We start from the raw sequence: 12,411 nt of genomic DNA on the forward strand, positions 1-12,411 counted from the left end.
TTCTCCCATTTTGTAGGCAGCCTTTTCATTTTGTTGATAGTTTCCTTTGCTGTCCAGAGGCTTTTTAGTTTGACATAGTCCCATTTGTTTAGTTTTGCTTTTGTTTCCCTTGCCTGGGGAGACATATCAAAAAATATTACTAAGACTGATATCAAAGAGCATACTGCCTATGTTTTCTTCTAGAAGTTTTATGGCTTCAGGGCTTACATTTAACTCTTTAATCCATTTTGAATTTATTTTTATGTATGTTGTGAGATTCTTTGGCATGTAGCTGTACAGTTTTCCCAACAACACTTATTGAAGAGGCTGTTTTCTCTCTGTTGTATATTCTTGCCACCTTTGTTGTAAATTAATTACCCATATAAGTGTGGGTGCATTTCAGGGTTCTCTCTTCTGTTCCATTGACCTATATGTCTGCTTTTGTTCCAGTACCATTCTGTTTTGATTACAGTAGCTTTGTAGTATAGTCTGAAGTCAGCGAGCATGATACCTCCAGCTTTGTTCTTCCTTCTCAAGATTGTCTTAGTTATTCAGTGTCTTTTGTGTTTCCATACACAATTTGAGAGTTATTTGTTCTACTTCTGTGAAAAACACCATTGGTATTTTGATAGGGATTCCTTTGAATCTGTACATTGCCTCTGGTAGTATGGTCATTTTGACATTATTTCTATCTATGAATACAGTATAACTTTCCATCTGTTCATGTCATCTTTAGTTTATTTCACCACTGTCTTACAGTTTTCAGAGTACAGGTCTTTAAACTCCCTAGGTAGGTTTATTCCTAAGGATTTTATTGCTTTTGATGTAATTATAAATGGGATTATTTTATTGATTTATCTTTCTGATAGTTTGTCGATAATGTATACAAATGCAACAGATTTCCATATATTAATGTATCCTCAACTTTACCAAATTCATTTATAAATTCTAGTAGTTTTTTGGTGATGTCTTTAGACGAGATCCTGACAGGGCCGTCTGTGGGGCTACTGTGGTCCTGGAGCTGGTATCTTCCTACCAGTGGGTTGGCCTGGGACCCAGGGTGTCTTGGGGACAGTGACAGCTCCTGCTGAATGGAGCTGGGACCTGATATTTCTGGCTGCAGAGCCCTCAGGGTCCCAGAGCTGATGTTGCCCAGCTAGTGAGCAGGGTGGGGACCCAGGAGGTACCAGGAGTAGTGGCAGTTCACTGGTGGGCAAGTCTGTGTCCTGAGCCCTCTGGTGGATTGGGTCAGGTCCAGAGTTAGCTGAAAGCTCAGGTGGTCCTGAGGCAGCCAGCCTGTTGGTAGGTGGGCCTGTATCCTTGTATGGCTATTTGCTTGGCCAGAGGCATCTTAGAACTGGCACCTATAGACTGTTGGGCCAGGGCAGGGCTGGGTCCCAGGGCTAATAAGCTTGAGAGAGGATCCCACAATGGCCCTTGCCAACACCAGTGTCCACATAGGAGAATGAACTCCAAAAATGGCTACTGTCAGTGTCTATGTCCCCGAGGGGAGCCACAGTTGCCTTCTGCCTCTTGGGAGGCTGTCCACAATCAGCAGGTGAGTCTGACCCAGCCTCCTATCCAGTTACTGCTTCTGTCCTGGATCCAGGAGTATGTTAGACTTTGTGTGCATCCTGTAAGAGTGAAATCTCTATTTCCTATGCCCCTTGGCTCTCCTGAAGGTAAGTCCCACTGGCTTTCAAAGCCAAATGATCTGGGAACTCAGCTTCCTGGGCAGGACCCTCAGCCTGGCAAGTCTGAAATGGGGCTCAGACCTCTTACACCCCAGGGAGAACCTCTGCAATTGTAATTGTCCTCATGTCTGTGGGTCACCTACCCTAGGGTATGTGACTGAACTGTCATGCAACTCCACTCTTGCTACCCATCTCTTCATGGTTCCTTCTCTGTAGAGAAGATCTGTAGTTGTAGAAGATCTTTTGTTCTGGTCTTCAGATCTTTCTCATCAATAGTTGCTCGGTAGATAGAATTTTGGTGCGCCCATGGGAGCAGATGAGCTCAGGGTCTTCCTACTCTTCCATCTTGGGCACTCCCCTGACTCTTCCTGTCTGTCTCCTGTCTCTGATCTGTTTCAGGTCCCAGTTATCTCTATCTTAAATTAACTCCATTGCCTCCTCACTAGGTTTTTTTCTGACTCCAGACTTACTTTGTCCTGTCAGTTCATCTTCCACACTGCTGCCCAAAGGCATGTTCTACAACACTGATCTGAGCATGTCACTTCCCCAATCAAATCTGTGCTTTAGAACATGCCTCCTGGCAGCAGTGTTTAAGTTCCCTGGCCACCTAAATGTGTATGGTCTGCACAAGGCTCTTTTCGCAGCTTCCCTTTCAAGTGTGACTTGCCTCATCCCTTTCCTGCCAGTGCAAAGCATTAGTTTGTCCTGCAACACAGTTTCTAATTTTATTGACCTATACATTTGTTTGGGCTTCCCTGGTAGCTCAGTTGGTAAAGAATCTGCCTGTAATGTAGGTTCCATTCCTGGGTTGGGGAAAGCCCCTGAAGAAGGGATAGGCTGCCCACTTCAGTATTCTTGGGTTTCCCTGGTGGCTCAGGAAGTAAAGAATCCGCCTGCAATGTGGGAGACCTGGGTTTGATCCCTGGGTTGAAAAGATTCTTTGGAGGAGGGCATAGCAACCCACTCCAGTATTCTTGCCTGGAGACTCCCCATGGACAGAAGAGCCTGATGGGCTCCAGTCTGTGGGGTCACAAAGAGTCAGACACAACTGAGTGACTAAGCACACACATACATCTGTTTATCAGCAGATCTGAGGCTGATACTCAAGTTAAAATTAGATTTCTAGGGCTAAGGGGAGAGTGTTCCACACAAGTTGTATGTGGACACCATAGTTGTGTGAAAGTCAGATCTGTGGATTCTGATGGTGCTTAGACGAGTGCTTGGATGAAAGGAAGTGCCAATTGAGCCTCTTTCTTCTTTCTGCATCACTAGCAGGAGCTTTGATGGATGTTTCCACATGTCTCATTTGTGATCTGACCTGCTACACTCTGACTCTTCCACTAAGGACTGTGGGAAGGTTATTTCATGTCTCTGAGTCAATGTTTGGGGAAAAATTAGACTAAACATTCCCCGTAATCTTTTCTGATGATAGGATTTTTGGATTCCCTAACATTTCTTCACACTTTCTAGTAGTGAATGAAATCAGGGTTGGGGTGTTGTTGTTCACATTCTCAGTATGCCAAAGCTTGGGAATGAAACAATGTGGTAGAATTTGGAGAAGCTGGTGGCCCCATATATAAACCATAGTGATGTCTCCCCACAGCCCCTACAGCTGTCACCACACATCACATCATACCTCAAGAGTCAGGAGGAAATGATGAAGAAATTCCAGGAGCAGCTGAATGAGAAAATACAACTACTGAACACTGAACTAGAAAAACAGAGGAGCTCCCTGGAAACTTTGAAGGAGCAGCTCCAAGAGAGGAATAATTCCAAGCCACAGGTCAGAGACCAGTTCCATGCCAGTGGCAAAAGGGAGACGAGTAAGGGACCTGGACAGCCTCCAAGGGGTTAGTCGATAGGGCCTGCTAGTCGTGAGGGCAACTGCCTCCAGGGAAGCATGGCACATCTGGAATGATCTTTTGCAGGGACTTAGGGCTTTGCTCCTTTTCTTTTAGTTGCAGGAGCTGAGATGGGCCAAGGCTCTCTGTGAGCTGGAAGTCTTGCTCCATGACCAGCATGTCTTCTGCCCTGAGGAAAGCTGTGGGCCCTGAATAAGACCTTTGTGATACTGTGTCCTTACAGGCACTGCCATCCATCGTAGGCCGTGTTCTTAGCCCTGATTTGCTGGAGCCAGCACCTGAGAAACCACGTTCTGAGGCAATGAAGAGTCCCTTCTCCGATATTTCGGAGCCCACATCTGTCAGTGGTTCATGTTTACCGGGTTCTTCTCAGATCCATGAGGAGCTTCAGCAGACTTTTGACACATCTTCTCAGGTACAGCAGGCCGCTTTCATCGCTGTAGCCAAAGGCAGAGTTCATTCTTATGAAAGCGTGGGCTCCCCTGTTTCTCTGGTGGGAGTGGTGGTTTCCCGGTTGGGTACAGTTCATTTGCCTGAGATAAAACGTCCAGGCCAGCTGTACCTGGGTGCACATGCACACATGGGTTCTGGACCACAGCTTCTCACAGCTGGGAGCAGAGTCACCAGACTGCCGGGGCACCCAGAGAGGAAGTGTTCCTGTTGTCTTCTGCCACAGAAGATGGAGAGTTTGTTCCATGTATGAGGCTCTGGCAGACACTGAGTTGCTCTTCTCTCTTTCCTGTGGATGCAGGTGCCCATTCAGGAAGAGGTGAACCAAGAGCAACAGCAGCAGCTGCAACAACAGCAGCAGCAGCTTCTGCCACTGCCTGAGCAGCCACAACAGTGTAATACCACCAGAGAAAACCAAGAAATGCAAGTATTCGTGCCAAACCAACTTAGCTGCTCTATGTTGTGCTACAATGATGGTTTCATGCCCCTACCCCTACCCCTACGACGACCACCACCACCACCACCCATGTTTATTCCTACCCAAATGGTGGCTGAACAGCAGCCTTCTGGCTACTATCATGCAGAAAATCTCAGTGCCTCTGGCTACTATCGTGCCGAAAGCCTCAATGCCCCTGGCTACTACCTTACTGAAAACTTCAATGCTTCTGGTTACTATCATGCAGAAAACTTCAATGGCCCAGAAAATGGTAGATTCAGGTAAGGAGGCCATGAGATGGTCATAAGGACTGAGGTCACTGCTTTCCTATGGTGGCTGGACATCACGTCCGAAACCATGGGCGACGTGCCCATGGGCACCCAAAGTCCCCTATCCCAAGCAACATGCTCCAATTCATCCTGTTCTGTGGCCTCACTGCCTCTGCTGGCATGATCCATAGCCAAGCATGCCTTGATGGAACAGAGTTGTCTCCGAAAATAAGAAGGCTAGATCAGGAAGTCTCCAAGCTAGGGAAGTAGCATGCCGATCTTGAAATTGCTTGACTTCTTCTAGCCAAGCCAAGTCTCACGGTACAGGGTGTCTATTGGGAAGTCTTGAGCGTCCCCAGCTGAGTGACTCCTGGCTCCTAACTTCCTGCTTCCATTTTCCTGGGATCTTGTGGTCACAGTAGAGCAGGTGAAGGGATCTCCATGGCACTGACAATCCATATGGCATTAGATACCTAAAGAGCCAAGAATATAGAAAGACAAAGTCCTGGGAGGCACTATGAGGACAGGAACAGTTTCTGCTCAGGGATAAAATCTTTGGTCTCAATGCCAGAAAAAGAAGCTTCTGCTCAGCAATGAAAGGTGGTGTAAGCACAGTCTTGGTGCCCAATATTTATTTTTGAATGAATGCCAGTCTCTGAGCAGCTCTCCTAAAGCTCTCCTGAGTTCCTTCTGGGTCTTCCTTTAGGAACAGTGACCCTGACATGTGGGATGGGTTAATGCCATGTTTCCCACTGGCCTAATTATCAGAATCAACCTGAGGAGGTTATTGAAAGTGCATATTCAGAGTCTGGGATGATGCTCAGAAATCTCTGTTTATCACACAACCCTCAAGTTTAGGGTGATAGAGGGAGCCCTGGACTTAGAGGAGAAAGCAGACTTGCAGCCTCTCTGGGTCTCGGGCTCCTTCGGTGATGAAGGGCAAGTCCCTGACTTCTGAGTCGGTGAAGTGACTTACACAGAGATCACCATATTGAAAGAAGCAGGACCATCCAAGTAATAGCAACAATACCACTTGATACAAATGACTAAATTTTCTCAGTGTTTCCATTTGCTTTACTTTGGAGAATTGAGTCTTATTCAGGCCAAAGTGAGAGTCCAAGCAAGTGACTCCTGATTCGGCCACCCAAACCAAAGGTTCTTTGAGTACCTCTTAATGAGCAAGATGATGTCTCTTGGGCCTCATTGTTAGACCCGTGTCTCTGTAACATGTTTCTTCCATTACAGATTATTTCCTGAAGATCACCATCAGCCCCACATGAATCTTTTTCCTGTGACCCACGGCCCAGGGTCCCATGACATTTATTCTACCAACCTCCCTCAGACTACTATCACTCACAACCCGCAGCTTGTAACACTGGAGACTCCACAGGACTACATCTGCCTCTGGCAAGAGCCTCAAGACTCGCAGAGTCATCTTTACCAAGCAGTCCAAATGAGTAATTGGTCTCCCAATGAGCAGGCCACCCTGGGCCAAACCATCTGTACTCAGGTATAGCACTCCCTTCTTCTCTGCCCCCGACCCAGGTTGGAGGTTCTGCACAGCACTACACCCCTTCTGCATAGGCTCTGTGTGTGAAACCCACACTTGAAAGCACAAGAAAATTTGAGGACAGGTACCCACATGGAGGTAGCAGTCATGGCTGAACAAAAGACTCTCTAGGCTTCCATGAAAAAGTGAGCTGTTCTCATAGATATTAAATGCAGTCCTACTTGGAAACTTATCAAAAATGTGTTCCCTGGGCAGAGTGAGTCTTGCCATATGCTGAACTCAGTGCCCTAGATGGGATACCTTTCTGAACTTCTGTATCTTTAGTTCTGCTACAAAATCCAAGGCTTGGTGTGAGTGTGTTTCCTTGTATTGAAAATAAACCAGGAGTCCTTCTGATGAGTGCTTGGCATCCAACCATGCAGTGCCCTGTATTTGGCAGGGCAAACCCCACCTTGGGGACCACCTGCAGTGCCCATGTTGCTAGGGCAGGGATGCGAGCTGATCGAGACCACAGTCACATAGCAGGTTTGGCTCCCAGATATACTCCCAGAAGTCCCCTTGGGGACCACAAACTCTCAATCTGACTAATGCCACAAACAAAGGGTGTTTGGGTTCTGGCTTTAGAAATCTTAAAAGAACTTAGTTCAGTTCAGTTGCTCAGTCATGTCCGACTCTTTGTGACCCCATGAATCACAGCACACCAGGCCTTATTGTCCATCCCAACTCCCGGAGTTCACTCAAACTCATGTCCATCGAGTCGGTGATGCCATCCAGCCATCTCATCCTCTGTCATCCGCTTCTCCTCCTGCACCCAATCCCTCCCAGCATCAGAGTCTTTTCCAATGAGTCAACTCTTCGCATGAGGTGGCCAAAGTACTGGAGTTTCAGCTTTAGCATCATTCCTTCCAAAGAACACCCAGGACTGATCTCCTTCAGAATGGACTGGTTGGATCTCCTTGCAGTCCAATGGACTCTCAAGAGTCTTCTCCAACACCACAGTTCAAAAGCATCAATTCTTCAGTGCTCAGCTTTCTTCACAGTCCAACTCTTATATCCATACATGACCACAGGAAAAACCATAGCCTTGACTAGATGGAACTTTGTTGGCAAAGTAATGTTTCTGCTTTTCAATATGCTATCTAGGTTGGTCATAACTTTCCTTCCAAGGAGTAAGCGTCTTTTAATTTCATGGCTGCAGTCACCATCTGCAGTGATTTTGGAGCCCCAAAAATTAAAGTCTGACACTGTTTCCACTGTTTCCCCATCTATTTGCCATGAAATGATGGGACTAGATGCCATGATCTTAGTTTTCTGAATGTTGAGCTTTAAGCCAACTTTTTCACTCTCCTCTTTCACTGTCATCAAGAGGCTTTTTAGTTCCTCTGCATGTTCTGCCATAAGGGTGGTGTCATCTGCATATCTGAGGTTATTGATATTTCTCCCAGCAATCTTCATTCCGGCTTGTGCTTCTTCCAGCCCAGCGTTTCTCATGATGTACTCTGCATAGAAGTTAAATAAGCAGGGTGACAATATACAGCCTTGACGTACTCCTTTTCCTATTTGGAACCAGTCTGTTGTTCCATGTCCAGTTCTAACTGTTGCTTCCTGATCTGCATATAGGTTTCTCAAGAGGCAGGTCAGGTGGTCTGGAATTCCCACCTCTTGAAGAATTTTCCACAGTTTCTTGTGATCCACGCAGTCAAAGGCTTTGGCATAGTCAATAAAGCAGAAATAGATGTTCTCCTGGAACTCTCTTGCTTTTTCGATGATCCAGTGGATGTTGGCAATTTGATCTCTGGTTCCTCTGCCTTTTCTAAAACCAGCTTGAATATCTGGAAGTTCACGGTTCACATATTACTGAAGCCTGCCTTGGACAATTTTGAGCACTACACTACTAGCGTTTGAGATGAGTGCAATTGTTTGGTAGTTTGAGCATTCTTTGGCATTACCTTTCTTGGGGATTGGAGTGAAAACTGACCTTTTCCAGTCCTGTGGCCACTGCTGAGTTTTCCAAATTTACTGGCATATTGAGTGCAGCACTTTCACAGCATCATCTTTCAGGATTTGAAATTGCTCAACTGGAATTCCATCACCTCCACTAGCTTTGTTTGTAGTGATGCTTTCTAAGGCCCACTTGCCTTCACATTCCAGGATGTCTGGCTCTAGGTGAGTGATCACACCATTGTGATTATCTGGGTCACGAAGCTCTTTTTTATACAGTTCTTCTGTATATTCTTGCCACCTCTTCTTAATATCTTCTGCTTCTGTTAGGTCCATACCATGTCTGGCCTTTATTGAGCCCATCTTTGCATGAAATATTACCTTGGTATCTCTAATTTTCTTGAAGAGATCTCTAGTCTTTCCCATTCTATTGTTTTCCTCTATTTCTTTGCATTGATCACTGAGGAAGGCTTTCTTATCTCTCCTTGCTATTCTTTGGAACTCTGCATTCAGATGCTTATATCTTTCCTTTTCTCCTTTGCTTTTCGCTTCTCTTTTCACATCTATTTGTAAGGCCTCCCCAGACAGGCATTTTGCTTTTTTGCATTTCTTTTCCATGGGGATGGTCTTGATCCCTGTCTCCTCTACGGTGTCATGAACCTCCATCCATAGTTCATCAGGCACTCTGTCTATCAGATCTAGTCCCTTAAATCTATTTCTCACTTCCACTGTATAATCATAAGGGATTTGATTTAGGTCATACCTGAATGGTCTAGTGGTTTTCCCTACTTTCTTCAATTTCAGTCTGAATTTGGCAATAAGGAGTTCATTATATGAGCCACAGTCAGCTCCTGGTCTTGTTTTTGCTGACTGTATGGAGCTTCTCCATCGTTGGCTACAAAGAATATAATCAATCTGATTTTGGTGTTGACCATCTGGTGATGTCCATGTGTAGGGTTTAACCCCTTAAAAAAAAAAAAAAAAAAAAACTAACCACAACAAAAATCCAGTAAACTGAGGAAGAATGAAGAAGTTTGGGTATTTTAAATGGTATGATTCATTTCACAAACACCCCTTGACCAGCTGGGCCACCAGCCCTCCAGAAAGGTGGCCCATTAAAGGGACAGCCTTCATGATGCCATCAGATGGTCAGTGTGTGCTGTGGTTCATTTACAAAGCCAGACTCTGCTGAGACCTTCATGCATGTTCTCAAGCACTTACCCTGAGAGGCAGATGCCCAGTTAGTGGAGAAAAGAGGACCCAGGGATGTGACACAGGTGGGATAAGAACCAGGGGAGCAGCCAAGGGCAGGACCGTGTCAGATGCTCCCTGTCCACAAGACTGTGGGGGCTCCTACACTCTGCCCTGGCTCCTCTTCTCCACGCTCTGGAGCCTTGCTCTCCCTAGGTCCTCCAACACCTTCAGCCTCTGCCCATAGCCCAGCCCTGCTCCTTCTGTTTCCCTAGTCTTGTCCTCCACCCCCTTGAGTTCAACTCACTAAAATCTATCACCTTCAAAAACCAGCCCAAGGGGGTTGCTCTTTCTCCTGCACAAAGTGCCCCGCAGTCCACTCTTGGTGACACCATCTGTGTGTCTGTCCCTCCTCCCCTGTCCACAGGCCAGAATGGGTTGTTACCTCTCCATGTCACGTTGAGTGAGCCAGGTAGCTGCCACTGAGGCTCTGCATGGAAGTCATCTAGTCTGTGTAGAATGGTGAGACCTAAAGGTAGAGGCAGGGAGAGGCCAGAGAGATCTTCTAATTTCTTGGCTGGCCATGGCTTGTTGGAAGCTGGGTTGGGGGAAGCCAGACAGGGAATCCAGTAGCCTTAGGCATTCAGACAAGTTTTTGGAGAGCCCAGGCCTACTTCTGCTGCTCTTTAAGCTACTATGCTGTTGGGAGAGAGAAGCTGGGGAGGATCCCATTCTCCCAGATTCAACTTCTACTGGCACCTTGCAGGCTTGTGCTTTCCTTCTCAGCAGCTTACTGGCTCAGACCAAAGGGATCCTCACACCACTGCAAAATGGGCCCAGGAACTCTAGAAAAGGACTCCATCTTGTCCCTTTTCTCTCAGCAGGTGGCACCCACTGAACAAGTCCAGCATTCTTCAGAACTGGGGACTGTCCAAGCCGGGAATAATGGGCCGAACGAGCTAAACTCCTGTATGTCATCACAGCAGTCCCACTTGAATCTGTAGAGCCACATTAGCTCTACTTTTCTCTCAGGCCTTGAGAGAAGGGGGATAAGACAGGCCAACGAAGCTTGCGTGGCCAGGGGACCTCCAGGTTCCCTGGACTGGGGGGTGGGGGGTGGGGGGTGAAGACATTTATTTCCTAATACTTTCTGTTTTAATTGTTAGTTCTTTAAAACCTGTGTCTTGGAAATTTTGCTGCCCAGTGTTGCACTTAACTATTCTACCATGGGCAGGCAGGCTGCAGTCTGCTCAGCTTAGAATACCCTTTTTCTGCCAAGAAATATTTTCCAGCACAGTTTGCAATCTAGTAAACAGCTGTTCCATCTCAAGCTGTGAGAATTTCGAGGCCTTGGCTTCAACCATCAAGGCCTGTGCCTCCTCCACAGTTGTACTGGGGAAACCCATGGGAAATAGCAATCCAATTGTGGGAAGCTGAAATAGGTCAACAAATTGTGCTAAAATCATCACAGTTCCACTGCTTAATAAAAACTATCTTTGACTACAACTCTCTGTGAACTTAGGATTGACTTTGGGAACCTAGAAATGGCTCCTGCCTTCCCAAGTGGCCGTGTGCCCAAGCCCTCTGGATAGCCGAGGCCCGACACAGTTGGCCTGGTGCTAACCTCTCTTTGTAGACTGTGGCTGTGCCTGGTATATCCCATCAGAGGTGAGCCTGGTTGCTCAAGGGCACAGTGCCCATCTGCTCTGCACTCAGGTTCCTTCTCTTCTTTCGGGCAAGTGTTCTCCCTGGAGGAAGAGTGATTTGCTCTTAGTCAAGCACCAAGGAGAGCATCTTCCCAGGTGTGTGCACTGGGGAGGGGAAAAGGGGGTAGGGGGTGCTTGGATAACCCAACCTAAAGTCATCATGTACTTTGAATGTCAGTCTTAAAGTATTGAGCCATTGCTGGAATAAGGCAAAGGAAGCCCCCATCCCCAGTGGTAAGTTAAAGGGGCAGTGAGGCCACAGACCCATAGGAGAAGCTTGACATTTGCCAGGCAGCCAGATCTCTACCATGGTGCTATGGACTGAATGCCTGCCCCCCTTCGACTCATATGTTAAAGGTCTCTCACTAATGGGATGGTATTTGGAGGTGGGGCCTCTGTGAGATGATTAGCTGTAGATGAGGTCATAAGGCTGGGGTCCTCATAGTGGAATTAGTGCACCTAGAAGAAGAGACACAAAGGGCTTTCTCCCTCTCACATTGTGTGCACAAAGAGGCACTCACATCAGCTCACAACTAGTTGGCTACCTACAAGCCAATCGAAGAGGTCTCAGAATAAAACCTACATTGCTGTCACTTTGATCTTGATCTCCTTGACAGCCTCTAGATCTGTGAGAAATAAAAATCTGTTGAAACAACCACCCTCCCCAACTATAGTTCAGTTCAATTCAGTCACTCAGTCGTGTCTGACTCTGCGACCCCATGGACTGCAGCATGCAAGGCCTCCCTGTCCATCACCAACTCCTGGAGTATAGTATTTTCCCCTTTACACAGAAAAGAGAGCTGGTCACGCAGGTCCTAGAGCAGCACACACCCCAAGATAATGCAGCTGGGGCCTCATTCTGCTGTACAAGTCACTGAAGCCCTCTGGGCCTCTGTTTATCCATCAGAAAAAAAGGAGGGAGAAAGAGACAGTGCCTTTTAGCTAGATGATGCTTAATGGCATTGTAGAGCCTTCAAGAGGGGCACCACAAAAGTTGACTCAACCAGAGGCATCCAGTTGGGGTTATTATTTGAATTTGATGTTTAGGGTGTTTCTGGGCCAGGATTTGTCCCATCTGACCCAGATGACTCCGGCTTCACCACCCTCTGGATTTCAGACAAGAATCCTGAGCTGAGGTAGTCTGTGGTTCCCTCAGGCTCTACCTTGATCAACAGTTCGGCTCCAAGCTCAACCCCCAAGCCAGGTGGTCAGAGGGTCATAAGGGCCTGCTTTTTTCCAGGGATCCCCACAGCAGTAGCTGCAGTGTCACCCCATCTTAGGATGGGGAAAGTGGAGGGCACGGGACTAAAGCCCAGAACCAGTGCTCATGTGCTGGCTGGTTCAGCATGAGTTTGATTTGGATGTGACTAAAG

At 46.9% G+C, this 12,411-nt stretch overlaps 1 protein-coding gene across 5 annotated transcripts in view; it reads left to right on the forward strand.

The window, feature by feature from the left end:
- The window catches only part of PASD1 (PAS domain containing repressor 1), a 108,231-nt gene extending 97,393 nt beyond the window's left edge, over positions 1–10,838 (forward strand). For 3 of the 5 annotated variants that reach the window (XM_024988626.1, XM_005227617.5, XM_059883772.1), the window contains exons 13-17: positions 3,277–3,456; positions 3,759–3,950; positions 4,287–4,408; positions 5,936–6,200; positions 10,214–10,838. In XM_024988626.1, coding sequence (XP_024844394.1) covers positions 3,277–3,456; positions 3,759–3,950; positions 4,287–4,408; positions 5,936–6,200; positions 10,214–10,336 — 882 coding nt within the window. In that variant the 3' untranslated portion in view covers positions 10,337–10,838. The remainder of the gene's footprint in view (positions 1–3,276; positions 3,457–3,758; positions 3,951–4,286; positions 4,409–5,935; positions 6,201–10,213) is intronic. The other 2 variants (XM_059883773.1, XM_059883774.1) reach the window with 2 other exon arrangements.
- Positions 10,839–12,411: the final 1,573 nt, after the last annotated feature.

Source organism: Bos taurus, chromosome X (assembly GCF_002263795.3).
Source record: "Bos taurus isolate L1 Dominette 01449 registration number 42190680 breed Hereford chromosome X, ARS-UCD2.0, whole genome shotgun sequence".
NCBI classification, from domain to species: Eukaryota; Metazoa; Chordata; class Mammalia; order Artiodactyla; family Bovidae; genus Bos; species Bos taurus.